General features: G+C 44.5%; 1 protein-coding gene across 1 annotated transcript in view; it reads left to right on the forward strand.

The window, feature by feature from the left end:
* Positions 1-17,491, forward strand: part of LOC306935623 (guanine nucleotide exchange factor DBS-like) — a 56,700-nt gene that overhangs the window by 11,458 nt on the left and 27,751 nt on the right. Inside the window, exons 2-4 of the mRNA XM_079518723.1 lie at positions 4,229-4,312; positions 7,550-7,664; positions 16,160-16,250. Coding sequence (XP_079374849.1) covers positions 4,229-4,312; positions 7,550-7,664; positions 16,160-16,250 — 290 coding nt within the window. The remainder of the gene's footprint in view (positions 1-4,228; positions 4,313-7,549; positions 7,665-16,159; positions 16,251-17,491) is intronic.

The following is a 17,491-nucleotide window of genomic DNA, read 5'->3' on the forward strand; positions in this document are numbered from 1 at the left end:
AAGACAAGAGCAATATCCACCGCTTAGATTACTCCGTGGCTACTACAACTCCTGATTAAGCCTCAAGGTCGACTGGTGGACAAAGGACCTCTTTAGTCTGACCTTATTGAATGCTGGTACACCATATCTCCTTCCCGAAGGTAGCAACCTATATTCTCCATACAACACATGCTTAGTATTAGAGGTGATATATTACTTCACCCTTCATTTAAATGTAATTGCATTGAATTGAGAGAGAGGATAGTTATTTAGGGTTTACACTAGATGAAGTAGGAATGCTAAAGTTTAAACACCAAAGTCCCGAAACAATATCCTGAAATATCATTGGTACTATCATTGGTATTCACATACTCACCTTTGTATCGTCATCTAGCTGAACATTTAATTGCACAAAATAATCACTTTGGAAATGAACTATAACATCCGTGGGTTTGACATACTACACTGATGAAGACAGCATGTTAACATAACGATGAAGACATTGATGAAGAATTTTCGATGCGGCGAGTTGTTAAACTTGCGAGTTCTCCGGTACACATCCAGGAGATATTCTGGGAATAGACTCAATTAGTGTGTTATCGGTTTGTCATTTCTCCTTCTTTCTAGTGACTTGTAGACTTCACGCTCCATCGGTTTGCTTGGGACACACACACAAATGTAATCATTTTATTTATTTATGTCTAATGGTCCTGACTATAAGTAATATGGATGATGAACTAAGCCAACCGAGCTTAGAGAATTGGTGCGACAGAAATGAACACAGGCTATTATAAAGCAACAAAGCTGTGTGTTTTGCAGCATGGCAGATGTGTGTTGACTCAGTGTTGAGTGTTAAAGGAAAAACAGAGCAAACAGTCTAATGAAAAGTCAACATTGATGTTCCAGGCCACACCCCATCCATGTTTACTTCACAACCCATGCCTACTACGGTGTTGTTTGTGAACATGAAAAAAGTCTTCCGAATATCGTCTTTCTTCGGCCCCATGCCTGTCCCTCCTTGTTCCCCCTTCTCCCGTCCTCCTCTGCTGAAGTGGTACGGTGAATTTGGTAGATGACAGCAGGCTAGTAGTGTGACTAGACTTGCGAAGGTCCATTTTGGAACCTCCCCCCCCTCGAGGAACCCTGAGGGTCCCCCATGGACCCCACTTTGAGAACCAACTGACAACAACAGGTCGTTGCTTTTACATTAGTGTACATTCATTATTTTACACAGCTCTGTAGTTCTAGATTTAAAAAAAAATAGCAGACCTACAAGCTCGTAGCTTGTAGATCTGCTATTTTTCAATAGCAAAAGCATAACATAATGCTTAAAACACCAAAAGGGGTTCCCGCTCAGATATATATAAATAAAAAAATATTTAAAAACGCTGTTATACAGTACCATTGATATACTGTACACAGTATAATGTGTGGTCATGAGAAATACACGTGTGTTCATGACATGTGTGTATAAGGGCTCAACTTGGACTTGGTCATGATGAACTCTTTAGTCCTCCCATAATGTCCTGCTTCTGAGAACAGGACAGATGGTTGTGTGTGTGTGTGTGTGTGTGTGTGTGTGTGTGTGTGTGTGTGTGTGTGTGTGTGTGTGTGTGTGTGTGTGTGTGTGTGTGTGTGTGTGTGTGTGTGTGTGTGTGTGTGTGTGTGTGTGTGTGTGTGTGTGTGTGTGTGTGTGTGTGTGTGTGTGTGTGTGTGTGTGTGTGTGTGTAATCCTTTACTGGGTATAGCTCTTCTCGGCCTGTCTCCTTGCATTGATCTGTTTGGCTCTGTTCTCTCATCTTCAATAATTGTCGTGGGACTTTTAGCAGTTTTTTTGGCTGGGCTTGTATCTTATAGCCCTGGGCTGGAGTTGTGACAGCACTGTTACACGATTGGTCAGTTTTGCTGTTTTGGAGATGCAGGAATGGTCAGTCAAAAGAGAGAGAGAGAGAGAGAGAGAGAGAGAGAGAGAGAGAGAGAGAGAGAGAGAGAGACACACACACACACACACACACACACACACACACACACACACACACACACACACACACACTTGACTGTGTGTATATGTGTGTTGGCAGTGCTTGCACTATGCTAGAAGATTTTAAACACAACCAGCGAGTCCAGGACTAAAGTTCTATTGAAAAAAGAAACAGTAGGAGTGTTGTTTGACAATATTTTTGTGTATTGATGTATTTTCATGAAAGGGCTATTTCACTTTCAAAACATGTTTGGGTAATTTCATTGTCTACCCCCAGGCTTTTGTGAACACCCAGGACAGTTTTGAAGTTGCTTGATTCCGTGTTTGGTTACATATCTGATATTCATTTTAGCTGCATTTTTTAATCTTAAGTGAAAGTAGTGTGATCGATGTGTACAGCTGACAACGTAATACATGCATGTAATTGTGAATGTGAACGCTAGCTGTGTACGTGTGTGTGTGTGTGTGTGTGTGTGTGTGTGTGTGTGTGTGTGTGTGTGTGTGTGTGTGTGTGTGTGTGTGTGTGTGTGTGTGTGTGTGTGTGTGTGTGTGTGTGTGTGTGTGTGTGTGTGTGTGTGTGTGTGTGTGTGTGTGTGTGTGCTGGTGTTGACCTAACTTACACTACTTAAAATGTGTGTTTAGTCTCCTGGTATTTCAGTATAAATCTCTGTATTTCACTACAACAGAACTGACCTGTATGCTGAAAGAAATACTCACGGTAAATGTTATTGCAATATTTCGATTATTGCATTTGATGTTTGTGGTTAATTTAGGGCTGTCCTATCATGCCTTTACACACATACTGCTGAACCTCTTACTGTTTATCTTTTGTGTTTACACTCCAGTTTTCACTGGAGTTCATCACTGGTTAAAATAAATACCATGAGGGCACCTGATGCTGAAACACATTCCACAGACACCGGTCGGCGGCCTTGCGTTATAAAGCTGAACCTGATCTCGCAAACCTTTCATTGTGATTTCACGGTCCATTAGAACAGTGGTTCCCAAACTTTTTCATGTCAAGGACCCCCAAATTGACACTAATTAGCCTGTGGACCCCCATTTGAAGAGATAATGCCATGGACCCCCAATAGAGCGTCGCAGTCCCGCCCCCTACCATGGACCAGGAAATGAATCCCAATGCATTTTTCCCATAGACATTTCAAAAAGTATTTATTTAAAGACGGTTACGCCGCGGACAAAGCCAACTCGAGTCGTGACAACTCATGACAACACAAACAATATGTTGGACCAAACAAATAATGAAAAAGAAGAAAAACAACAAACAAAAGTGTCTAATTATTTGTAAGGCCCAAAATTTTTTGTTTGTTGTCATGATTTGTCACGACTCGAGTTGGCTTTGTCCGCGGCGTAAACGTCTTTAAATAAATACTTTCTGAAATGTCTATGAGGAAAATGAACGGAGAATCATTTCCTGGTCCATGGTAGGGGGCGGGACTGCGACGCTCTATAAGAGAAGGTTTTCTTTTTACGGCTCTAGCAGAGATTCTCAACCTGTTTCATTTCAAGGAGCCCCTAGTTTGACATGCATTAGTCTACGGACCCCCATTGCATTTCTATTTCTGGGACCCCCAATTTATATTGTAAAAATCAACGTTAATGGAATGGAAAATCAATGTTAATGGAACCAAATGGACCCTGATGGGTCCATTTGGTTCCATTTGTACACTCTCAGAGTTACAGACCCACAAGGGTCCATTTTGTTCCAAACTATCATTTAGCTGGGGACCCCCTGGAACGTCACAGAAGGACACACCATTGGGGTTCCCTGACAAGCTCCCTACGGTACAGCGGTCAGGCACGTGCACACATAGACATCAAAGGGGGCTTGCAGCCCCTGCCCTTTTACCCGTCTGTAAAACCACTGACCAGACCACGAATGCAGCATTTGCTACGGTGAAAGAAATGCAAAATGCCACTCCTTTCCATGCCATACCGGAAGGCAGCATTCAGGAGAATTGCTTTTTTCCCCTGAACTTGAACGCAGCTAGCATTTTGCGTTGAACTAATTTGTTTCGAAATCCATGTCGTATACACCGCATCTCCAGTATAGATAAATAAATAGCGCTACCGAAAATAGCAGATCTACTAGCAGATCTACTAGCGACGTGTCGCAGCGCGACACATCGTGAGCTTTTATGTGAACGTTTATGGGATTTCAGCCCCTGCATCTCTAACACTCTCCGCACGGCCCTGACGGCAGTGATGTGTCACTCACATTGGATTTGTTCTCTGTCTCCTCCACAGATGAAATCATGCAGCAGGACCACAGTCCTCTCTGTGCTGCTGACATCACCCCAGACCTCAGGAAGCAGTTTGCCTTCCTCTCAGGTTAGTCACTTTCCACTATCTTTCTGTCCTGGCTTTCTATTGAACCCACATGCGTAGGTATGGCCCAATTGGCTTCCTCTTTCTATTGAACCCACATGCGTAGGTATGGCCCAATTGGCTTCCTCTTTCTATTGAACCCACATGCGTAGGTATGGCCCAATTGGCTTCCTCTTTCTATTGAACCCACATGCGTACGTAGGTATGGCCCAATTGGCTTCCTCTTTCTTGATTTGTAGCTGAGTATGTTTCCGTCTTTGCCTCTGTACTGTATATATCTTCGTCTGTCTGTCTGTCTGTCTGTCTGTCTGTCTGTCTGTCTGTCTGTCTGTCTGTCTGTCTGTCTGTCTGTCTGTCTGTCTGTCTGTCTGTCTGTCTGTCTGTCTGTCTCACTTTCTATTCCTCTGAATGTATAAAGAACCTCTTGCACACTGCTGCTTTTTTCGGATTTCTAGCGGCGTCTTTCCGCTGGTTTTCCGAAAAACGCATCCAGTCTGCAAGGACCTGTCCTTAACTGTATATGATCTATAGTTCCTGACTGTCTGCTTGTATGACACTAGTGGCCATTCTGCTTTGTTTCTATCCCACCGACTGGCTTTCTGATCTGTCCCTTAATAGATACACTGACAGAATGTGGGTAGGGCAACATTCTCAGTAACTTGGGCAACTTGACTAGCCTGACATATGTTTTTAATGGTAGCGATTCAGGGCTTGAGCCAGGCTACAGTACAACTTGACATCCAAATTTGATGGTTGGATTTTACAGTGAAAAAGAATGACAAGACATACTGCCACTGTTTCTGTTATCTTGAAGTCCCCTTTAATCAAAATGTAACAAATTTGTTATAATATTTTTAATCCACTGTGATTCCATAACATCTATATATTGAAAATGTATTTCAAGGAAAGCCCCTTGAGATGCATCATCCTGTTTTAGAGGGGGTCCTCGGGCACAACACAATACAATGAATACAATACATAGACAAATAGACAGTATTATAAGCGTATATATGCTGGTTTGTTTGATTAACAAAAAAACAAAAAAAAGAAGACCCAAAAGTTACAGTATAGGTTAGCCGGCTTGCTAGGTAAAATACTAAATAAAATAATTTTGGGCTGTTGAGGAAAGCTCGCTTGACCAAGCTCACCTTGACCTGACTTGTATCTGGCAGGATATCACACTGTATTGTTTAGAGTGGAATTTTTTTTTGCTCCAATATACAATTGTACATGCTGTACAGTTATATCATATCATTCAGGACAAGGATCATGATGGCGGCATAATTTTTATATGCGATATCTAGATAACAGTGACCCGCTTGCTTTAGTACGGCGGTTGGTTAGCGGTTCATGATTTGCTATTCAAATTATGTCCCGTGTCCTTTTCCCCTTATCAGTTGGTTTGTGTTTCGAGTCCAGTGCAGTTATGCTGAGCTCCTTTAACCCATTCTGGGCGGGAAGGGAACCCCTTTTGGTGTTTTAAGCATTATGTTACACTTTAGCTATTGAAAAATAGCAGATCTACAAGCTCATAGCGCGTGCCGCGCTACAAGCTTGTAGATCTGCTATTTTTGAAAAACCCGTGAAAATGCGGCACAAATCTTTGAATATATATTCTTTCAGTTTCAGTTTTTAACTATAATCTTTGCTTCTGGGGAGGTCCCTGGAACAACATGTTCAGATGGGGGTAGGCAGCCAATTACATAATAATCTTGGGGGTCCTTGACATGAAATAGTTTGAGAATGAAAACATGGGTGGAAACATGGGTTTTTCAGAAAACTGTCAGGATTTAGAAGGCATTTGTAGAATCGATCTCCTCTTTCCTTTCTATGAGCTGAGCTCCTGTACCTTCTGCACAGACAGCACCATGCAGGGTCCTTTGTTACATTGCCGTGTGTCTGTGTGTCTTCTCACCACGGTGACTACATCAACTGTACAGAGATCACCAGACAGCTGCAAGAACACTCTCCCACTCAAACCACACAGAAATAACCCACGAAACGCACGCACGCACACACGCACGCACGCACGCACACACGCACGCACGCACGCACGCACGCACGCACGCAACAAACACACAAAGGATATTATTCAATATCACAAGGAATGGCAGGGGTGATCCTGGGGCTGCAGCAGACTGTTTTCTGCTCTCCGCATCCATTTTCGAGACAAAGATCAGCGCTATCTGACTATAAAAGCATGACCGTGCACTTGCTGTTGCTATAGCGATGGCAGAGGGAAAAGCAGACGGATTGATATTCCGATCACATGGGCTGACAGAGCAGCTCCCCCGAAGGAATGGTTGCGTGTGTGTGTGTGTGTGTGTGCGTGTGTGGGTGTGTGTGCGTGCGTGCGTGCGCGTGTGTGTGTGCGTGCGCGTGTGTGTGCGTGTGCGTGCGTCAGTCACCATGTCTGCTTCTGTAACTGCCAATGTGTACAAACACCAGCCTCACCAAAAATAGCAGATCTACAAGCTCACAACGCATCCCATCGCAATCGTGTTATGAGCTTGTAGATCAGCGAGTGACTCCATTCTATGACAAGGTATAAAATAGGCTTAACCGAGTCTCTCTCTCTTCTTGTGTTTTTGTTTTTGTTTGTTTGTTTCACTCTCCCTCAGGCAGACAGCCATAACACTAGCATGTGCTCATAATTTCTCTTTTTTTTTAAAGAGCTGAAGACAAGCCCTGCTCTTGTTTGTTTCACTGTGTATTCTCTCCTTGCAATGAACTCACTGGGTTCATCAGTCCACGGGCCGGAAATAGAAATAAAGAGTTTCAAAATGATTCTGAAAGTAACTAATGGTGATCATTGCTGGCAGTGATTGTAATTAAGTTACATTAACACTCTTATAGTATTCTGCGTTCACACGGGGCGAGATGCAAAGATACAGTCTACCATTCATTGTCGATGGAAGCCATGCAGCGACATGATGATGCAAAGACGCATCCGACGAAAAGCTGAGGGGGTCAACATCCAGATGCAAAGCTACAACTTTAGCTGCAATGACACAGGTCACTATACGGACGCACATCTGACGACGTCAACGACAAATATGCTGTGATCTTTGCATCTTTGCATCTGCCTCGTGTGAACACAGCATTAGGCTTATCTGCTGGACCTTCCTCTTACATGATTATACATTAAAGCATACTGTTTATGGACGGCTTACTGTACATGCGGTTGATGGTGTATTTGCGCCTAATATTCCTTCTTGCTGTGCTCCCATTCCCCTGCAGGGGGCAGAGGTAACAACGGCAGCCCCATCATCATCTTCCCAGAATTCCCTGCCTTTGGACACATCCAGGAGAGAGAGTTCCACAATGTTCTGACCTATCTCACCAGCGTGCCCAGGTAGCCTTCTATGCCCAGCTTAAACACTGGATGCGCACGCACGCACGCGTGCACACACACACACACACACACACACACACACACACACACACACACACACACACACACACACACACACAGTCACACACACACACACACACACACACACACACACACTCACACTCACACTCACACTCACACACACACGGACAGTCACACACACACACACACACACACACACGCAATGCACTGCACTGCACTGCACTGCACTGGTGCAATCTGTCCCCTTCTTGCCGCAGCACAACTGCATTGCTGCTGAAATTATTTTGGTTGTCTGGAAGCCGTGTTCATGATGCTACGCCCACTGCAGAAATCCTCGGTGTGAATCTCACTGTAAGTGTGTAAAAGTGTGACTCACATGGTTCCATTTTGACACTCTCAGCTAGAGATGTCATGGTTAGTTTTAAGGCAAGCAAGTAAGTAAGAGATGACACAGGAGACGAGGAAAGGTAGGGAAAGGCAGTGGTTCTCAACCTGTGCACGCAGATGACAGTAAAGTGACAATTTAGGACCAGTAAGACATTTTTAACATCTAGAAAACAACAATGAAATGAAAAGAGACCATTACTGCATCAAAATAATCAACAAACTATAGTCCTACTATAAAAACTGGTCAAACATTAATTAATAGAAGAAATAGGCAAACACATTGAAACTATAGCCGACCGACAAGCTCACAACGCGGTGATTTTCACAATAATTATCTGTGGAACAGAGTCAAACTAAATGTAATGCCTCAACTCCTGCAAATCGAAGTGCTTGTCAGGGTGGAGGTCCCCAGTTCAACTATGATTATTTTGGGGGGGGTCATTCACGTCCTGAAAAGGTTGAGAAGCAGTGGGCAAACGTTGAGCGTGTTTGTGTACATGACATGTGTTCCAATCAGGGGTCATCGCCGCCATGTTGGCTTGTTTTGGACATTTTTGTCAACATTACATTTTTGCCACAGACATACAAAATGAGTGGACAATAATATTACCAGAAACACATAAATACATAGCCCTGAATGACCATAACAGGTCTGTAACAAATGGAACCAAAATGGACGCTTACGGGTCGATTTGGTTCCATTTGAACACACTCAGGGGTAAGGGGGTCTTTGCAAATACAACATCTGAGAACCACTTGTACTAGTGGTCTCCTAACGTGCCATAATAAACAATTGTCAAATGTCATACTCATTCTGAAGAAAACCTGGAGACTTGACATTCAGTGGGTGGCTGTTATGATCAAAATAAGAACATTTTAATGGTGTGTAAAACAGAAAATCTACAATTTGCCACGGACAAGGTCTTGTCTAGTCTCAAAAGCAAGGCAGGGCAAGGCATCACAGCAGGCAGGTCCTGCCTGCTGTGACTGTGAATGAATTTACCTGGAGCATTAGTACAAAGTGAGTTGCGAGCCCTTGCTTTTGTTCATGATATCTGTTAGTTTAACAGTTTGGCTCAGCACCAAAAGATCAGAGGATTTGTGCTGTTTTATCTTATCATGACAAAGTCTTTGCCACTGACACAGTACTACTGTGTCTGTGTACTGACATGCTGTGTCTGTGCTGACATGTTGGTGACCCCTGGTGACCCCTGATTCCAATGCCTTGTTGCTGCTGTCTGCCAGCAGGGGGCGTTAAGACACTTCCACACGGCTTTGATCTTGAACAGCCTGGTTAGGTGGAGATAAGAACAAGGACCAGTGTAATTCCCTTCATATCACAGCATTGCATTTCGGGCTGGTTTTAATGGATGAGGCTGTCAGTTTAGCCCAAAGAGCTTTCTATGGCTGTGGCGGAGAGGACGCGTTCTCTATTCACTCCTGGGTTAATTTAATTAGCTGGCCATGCAGAGACAAGGCCAGGTTTATTTTATTTTATTGTGTTTTGGGGAGATTGATTATCGGTCTGCAGACTGACTGACAGGGCCTGGGGGCTACAGTACCTCCATAGTCCATACCTCCTTCAAGGACCTCTTTACTGTAGCGGTTTTTCAAGGTGGGGGTCCGGGCACCTACGGGGGCTCCCAGGGGTCCTCAGCGAAATGTGTTAATATAGCACCAAAGGAAGGATTTGTTTTTGGCTTTTTGCTTTTATTGATAGTTATTAGTGAAGACAGACAGGAAAGTGGGAGTGAGAGAAGGGGAGAGACATGCAGCAACGGTCGTCATGAACGGGACTCGAACACGCAACGCGCTGTCAGGCCAGAGCCTATATGTGGCATACGTCTGGACCGCTAGGCCAGCGGGCGCCCGCACCAAAGGACGTTTAACCACTTTAACCCTATTTAATACTTCTTATTTTATCTACAGTCCTAAAGTCTTGTACTAGAGAGAGAGAGAGAGAGGTTTGAGAACCACTGCTTTACTCTTCATGCTCTTCTCTTTCCATTCCCAAACATGGCCTCTCTTAACCAAGCCAAACAACCCTGCCTTCTTCCATCCCCCACTTTGGGTCTGCTCTGCTGCATCGTGGCTGCAGTGTGGCACATATACTTAAAAATAGAATCAGCCGTGGAGGTTCTGCCCGTTTAGGCCTGAATAATGCATTTAGACAGCTAGATGAGCTTGTGTTTGTGTGTGCGTGCGTTGTGCAAAGAACCTGTGCTGTGAATAATATACATTCCAATGCAGAAATTATCCTGTCAACAAAGCTTTTTCATGTGTCTCTTGGTTTGGTGCACAGTCTGCGTGCACGTATATCCTTTTGAATCATGGTTTCCTTTACTCACAGCTGTCTAGCTGTGATCAATCATTGATCATTATAAATTTCTCCAGCCCTTTAGTAAACAGTAAATAAATGTTCAGGTCAGGATATACATTTGTATTCGTTCAGGAGAGAACCAACCCATTGACGCCTGGTGCAACCTATACGTTGTTCTACCTTTGATGCCAGCGCGCTCTCTGTGTCTCATCAGCTATTGCTATACATATAGCAACATAAATATTTAAAAAAAAGAATGAATCAGAAACCTTAGGTCAGGCCCTAGAAGGCGTCCCCAGATTCTGCCTCAGGCATCAATTTTGACATTAAATTAAAAGACTACAATATTACAGTTAAGACTACAATGTGATAATACAATTTGACAATAACACGTTGTGACAGTAAACCCTACAATATTATAGCAAAGACAATGTGACAGTACACTGTGACAGCAAAAAAGTATATTACTTCAAGTATATTCAAGTATATTACTTCAACTTCAAGTCAATAAGAACTATACCTTAGTTCAAATAGAACATCAAAAACCACAGGGCCTACACTACAATCAACGAAACTAAACTATTAAACAAACGGACTGTTGCAGCCTCTCAGTGGAAGATAGTGGTCGTCCACTGAATGTACTTCTGAGATTATTAAAAATACTAAATTAAGGTTGCCATTCGTGAATCGCTCACTATTGTATTTTTGTAGAAACAATGTAATTTACTCATATCTAGTCCAAAGTGTACACATGTTTGGCTTAATAGAGGATATAATTCCTACATAAACTCCATCTATCCATCCATCCAGTGTAGGGAACAACCAACTGAAAAAAACTGAAAACTTCTCAGCCCACACCTACAGTAATATAATTTGGCTAACATCATAATTAGATTGATAACAAGGAATTTCTTCTCTGTACTTTTATCATAATTATGGAATCCAAACACCACATTTTGATATGTGAATATTGAAGGGATGCTCGTCCCAAATTGATGATGTTGCTTTGTGTTGTCCTTTTTAGCAAAAGGCTGATGCACACCTCAAGGCTATTGACAGGTGCGTAGGGCAATAAAGCATACTTAAAAAGGTTATCTTTGAAAAACAAAGAAGGGTCCCGCACACCGTCAGAAAACTTGCCAATAATGTTGCTCTTTATTCAACGTTTCGGTCTATTCGACCTTCATCAGGACAGACAATGTCTGTCCTGATTTTTGGCAAGTTTTCTGACAGCTTTGTGATGTCCTGTCAGTAGTTCTCATAGCTAAAAAAAAAAAACAGCAAGTAATGAACATTCATGGATTTTTACTCCAGTGACATCACTGGAGTAAACAAATGCATAGAGATAATGCATTGATAGCGTCCCTTTAATATTTAAACGGGGCCTTACTACCCCAATACAATCCCTGTTAAATGGTGCATTTATAAAGCGCCTTTATTCAAGGCGCTTTACATAGATTGTGCATTGCATTCACACACATATTCATACACAGATGGCGGCAGAAACCATGCAAGGCACAAACCAGCACATCAGGAGAAATTAGGGGTTCAGTGTCTTGCTCAAGGACACTTCGACACTAACTCTGGGGGAGCCCGGGTTCAAACTGGCAACCTTGCGGTTGCCATCCGGCCACTCTACCCCTGAGCCACCGTCACCCTGTTCAATTTGAAGCATGTCTCATTTCACCTCCTGCTAGAGGTGAATAATGAGGTGACCGACATGAGAGCCTTGAGCTTCAAGCTGTTGTGAACAGGCAGGACAGATGGCACCTGCAGGTACCTGCGGGACCCATGTGAAAAAAATGTATAGCCGCACTGTCCGCACACTCATAGCTGCCAATGCAAACGTTTTAATGAGGACACAGAGACACCAACGTTTCGGACAGATAATACTGCCTTGCCCTTTTTCAGGGTGACCAGGTACATGCCGCCTGTCTTCAGTGGCATGGGTCCTGCAGGTGGGGTGGGGGGGGGGGGATGGGGCGGTCTCAGCCCAAGGACACGTACAGCTGTTAATTAATTTACTGAGTATGTTTGACGATGCAAAGCATAAATGGGTAAAAGGATTATGACACAGAAGATCACATGCTTCATGGAGACTATAGTGGGAGAAATTCATTAAACATCAAACAACATTAAACAACTTCATTGTCAAAGGAACCACAATCTGTATAAAATGATTTGTATAGTAGTAGTAGTAGTATTTCAGTCATCATTAGCCATGAAAAATTATGACATTTCATACAACTAAACAAACAGAAAACAGCACAAAACAAAAACCGGGAAGGCATCTGTGCCATTTTAGATTTTAGCAGACATCTGCTATTCTTGAACATTTTTGAAAAATCTTGGAAGTGTGATAACTTACTGATTTAGAAGGCATTTGTAGAATCGGCCTCAGGTCTTAATGGCTTAAGGAAAACCTGAATATTTCTGGAGGGAATGCATTCATCCACTATTACTGCGTTCAGTGGCATGGGTCCTGCAGGTACCTGGTGCCGCCTGCGTTCAGTGGCATGGGTCCTGCAGGTACCTGGTGCCGTCTGCGTTCAGTGGCATGGGTTAAGCAGGTACCTGGTGCCGTCTGCGTTCAGTGGCATGGGTCCTGCAGGTACCTGGTGCCGCCTGCGTTCAGTGGCATGGGTCCTGCAGGTACCTGGTGCCGCCTGCGTTCAGTGGCATGGGTCCTGCAGGTACCTGGTGCCGTCTGCGTTCAGTGGCATGGGTCCTGCAGGTACCTGGTGCCGTCTGCGTTCAGTGGCATGGGTCCTGCAGGTACCTGGTGCCGTCTGCGTTCAGTGGCATGGGTCCCGCAGGTACCTGGTGCCGTCTGCATTCAAAACCATGGGTCCTGCAGGTACCTGGTGCCGTCTGCGTTCAAAACCATGGGTCCCGCAGGTACCTGGTGCCGTCTGCGGGACTCGTATACACCGTATAGGACAAGCAAATTATTTTAATAGTGGATGAATGCATTCCCTCCAGAAATTATTACCTGAATATTTCTATTAATTATAGAAATATTCAGGTTTTCCTTAACCCATTAAGACCTGAGGCCGATTCTGCAAATGCTTTCTAAATCAGTAAGTTATCACACTTCCAAGATTTTTCAAAAATGTTCAAGAATAGCAGATGTCTGCTAAAATCTAAAATGGCACAGATGCCTTCCCGGGTTTTTCTTTTCTGTTTGTTTAGTTGTATGAAATGTCATTATTTTTCATGCTTAATGATGACTGAAATTCACTACTACTACTACTACTACTACTACTACTACTAGCATTTTATACAGACTGTGGTTCCTTTGACATTGAAGTTGTTTAATGTTGTTTGATGTTTAATGAATTTCTCCCACTACAGTCTCCATGAAGCATGTGATCTTCTGTGTCATAATCCTTTTACCCATTTATGCATGCTTTGCATCGTCAAACACACTCAGTAAATTAATTAACAGCTGTACGTGTCCTTGGGCTGAGACCCCCCTCCCCCCTAAACCTGAGCAATCCGTGCTCCATGTAGTGTGGCAGAGTAAGAGGAGTAGTAGTCATATCTATGCATATGTATCCATTCATGCAACAAATTCTCAGGCAGAGCTTTTCCACAGCTCAGCTGACATAACACTCACACAGTGAGTGAAGGTTTTTCCACAGGCAGCCATGATGAGAAATCCAATTATTTGGACACCTTCCAAGTGCACGGTTGCTCCCCCACTAATCAACCCAGAGGCATTCCATGAATATTTAAATTAATCAATTTATAGAAATGTGTGACTAAATCCTTTCACCAGTATTAGCGTATGTATACCAAATGTTTTTAATACACATTTATTTTTCTCCATACTACTGAAGTAATTATGTCACAAAAGAGAACGTTTCCATCCGTATTATGAAACATCAATTTGAATGCGATTTGTTTTTCCAAATCCAAAATTGTACATCGTTGTGTCTCTGATTAAAACTCTTGGGACACCTGCAACAGCCAATCAGCTTCTCCCGTCGGGGTCATTGTGTTTGGCGTGTCCTCGCGGGCAGAAAGGGCATGAGGGCCATGCATGAATCTCATCACATGACATGTTCTCTTATTATGCCAACCTCCAGCGCTGTGTTCTGGGCATAAACCAGTTAACAACCATGCTATTTCAGCGAGCGCTCGAATGTCTCGGAGGCAGACCCGCTTCATCTTCTCATGGCTTGCCCTCCCTCTTCTCCTCCTCCTTCCTGTGTCTCTGCTCTGAATGCCTATAAGAGACCAAGGGGGGTAATTGCAGAACGAACATTTAGGAGGGGGGGGGGGGGGACGGGGGGGGGGGGATAGAAGAAAGGGGAAGGGTAATGATTTCAGGAGGGGGAAAAAAGGATGAGGGAATGGCACTCTCAACATAGAATGTGTCATTGAGAGAGAGAGAGAGAGAGAGAGAGAGAGAGAGAGAGAGAGATATAAGAGGTAGTAATAAGCAGAGACTGGCAGACAGAAATGAGCCGGTATTGAAAGCCATACTGTATACCCTCCTCCTTCACAATAGAGAAAGCCTGCACCTTCAAGAGACACTGCCCCACACACACACACACGCACACACACACACACACATACACACACACGCGCACGCTGATTGGCCACCCGAACCTGTTTTCCACCTCACAGCCATCCTCAGGAGCCACCGCCCTCCTCTCATTGGCCGAGTGTCGCGCGCGGTACAAAGCAGCAGACGCTGGGATGCTGGGGATGGTCTGAAGGCAGTGCTTTTCTCTCCCTCACTGGGCTCTATATCTACATGCCTCTCAGGCACATCCCCCTCCATTCTCTCTCTCTCTCTCTCTCTCTTCCTCTCAGGTCCTTTCCCTTCTTCTGCAGGTCTCTGCTGGGACATTCATTTCATTTCATCTCCTGCCAGCCGGTTGGTTGTGAAGAGCTTGGTTGGATTGGATGTTGTGTCGTTTGAGGGAATTATACACTGCTGAGAAGGAGGTCTTGGTATATCTACCGTATTGCTGCCGACTGTCGGAGGCTTGTGTTGTTGTAACCCACGGAGGTTGAGGGCTCACGCGTGTCCACAATAGGAGGTGCGTGTTTCTACGTGTGTGCCAAGGAGAGGGATTCTGCTGACTGAAGCTGCATGCAGATCATCTGGCCATTGAGTGCTCCCGCCAGCAGTGTGTGTGTGTGTGCATCGTGAAAAACCCTCGTCTCTCTCTCTCAGGACCACAGAGAAAAGCGGGTGGGGGGCGGTTGGGGGGCGTTGGGGGGCATGGCGCTGGAGGCTGATAGACAGCTAGGGCATGTGGTGGACGTTCTGGCACATCGTTCTGTCGGACTGTCTGGGCGACCTGTCTCAGAAGGTCAGATTTGTTTGAGCAAGATATAAGTAAGAAGAAGAAGAAGAAGACATAAAAGGACTTGTTTCATGATTCTTTGCTGTGTATAAGCGTCTCCCTGCTGCTCCACTTGTCCTATTGGGCACAGAGCAAAGGAAAGCCAGGTGGATTATTTTCTTTAACACGCTTGGATGTTTTCCTTTTATTAAGCAATAGCATTGTTAAATGATATCTTCTGTGTTCTCAACTTGACTCATTGACTGGGTATTTGTGTTTTCCATTTCACTATATATGTTTTTTTATTGAATCCTTCACATCAGTGCCAACGTGTCTGGTCGACGTCTTACACCTTTCAACGTGGTGTTAAACCGCCAAGGACTGTAAGCGTGCAGCGTGTGTGTGTGTGTTTTATTGTGGTGTGTTGTGTTGTGTTGACCACAGTGGTCCTCTGTGTGTTGCAGTCTGTCAGCGACAGGAGTGGGTTTCATCTTGGTCATCGACCGCCGGCAGGACCGATGGGCGGCTGTCAAGGGGACCCTGCTTCGTATCGCAGTGAGTTTTGACTATTGTACTTACATGTGCTTGTGTGCGCGCGCGTGTGTGCGTGTGTGTGTGTGTGTCTGTCTGTCTGTCTGTCTGTCTGTCTGTCTGTCTGTCTGTCTGTCTGTCTGTCTGTCTGTCTGTCTGTCTGAGCATGCTGTGTATACATTTACTTTTCCACAGTGCTTCCTCTATTGTGGCTCTCCTTTGTGTCTGTACATGTGTTCGCTCCTTTGTTCAAGAGAAACCTAAAGTCTATAATCCTTGGTGTTGAGGGCAGCAGTCCCAGGTTTGAGAGAAAACCCACTTTACACCCTCACTGGGCGTGGGGGGGGGGGGGGGGGGGGGGGGTGGAGCATGTAGTAGGAGAGGTGTTATCACTCCCCCCTTCTCTCTCTTGAAGAGCTCCCACATCATGTTGCAAGGGAGAACATAATAGACTACCCTTGGGGGCTGTTATGAGGCACCCACCCCTCGACACACACACTCCCCCATGTCCCCTCAACTCCCTCCAACCTTCCTCAAAGGCATGCCATGTGTTTTCACAGATTTTTCTCCCCCAATTGAGTCGTTATGTGCCAATTGATTTCTTTCCACACACACATTTCTGTGTTGTCTCTTCTATCTCACTGCAGTGAAGAGCCCCCACCGGGAGGCTAGAGCCTAGAGATATCCTAGACTAGAGCCTATTCTCTATACTCCTCCCGCCCGACATTCCGTGCAGGTGCTATAGTGACAATAATCACCCTTCCCTCCCGCCCAGCTTCCCTCCCCCCCCAAACACGGGCCAATTGTGTCAATGTAGAATGATGAACACAAAGCCGGATGTAATGCGGTGGATTCGAAAACACACAACCTCTATACGGTGGTGGGCAGTGCACTTTAGTACCGCGCCACCCTCGCGCCCTGTGTTTTCAAATAGCTTGAGGGCAAAACAAACATGTACTGCATATGCCAGAGCAGGCAGGGAGGAGGCCGTGCTACTCTGGTTGTCACTTTCAGTTTATAGTTCATCTGTCTGTTCATGTTCATCTCACTCATGGATGACGCAAGTTATAGGATCACGCAATATCCAAATTCTTTGTAATAATAAATAGCATGCCTCTTTGAGAGGCTGTGATGTTCTGGGTTCACCCCACTAACCTACTTTGGCTGAAATATAGGGTGACTCATATTCTCGTTCGTGCTGTTATATCAGTTGTATCACACTCACGTTCAGACACCATGAAGGGAAGCAGGATGAGTCTCTCCCT

Source organism: Electrona antarctica, assembly GCF_951216825.1.
Source record: "Electrona antarctica genome assembly, chromosome: 13".
NCBI classification, from domain to species: domain Eukaryota; kingdom Metazoa; phylum Chordata; class Actinopteri; order Myctophiformes; family Myctophidae; genus Electrona; species Electrona antarctica.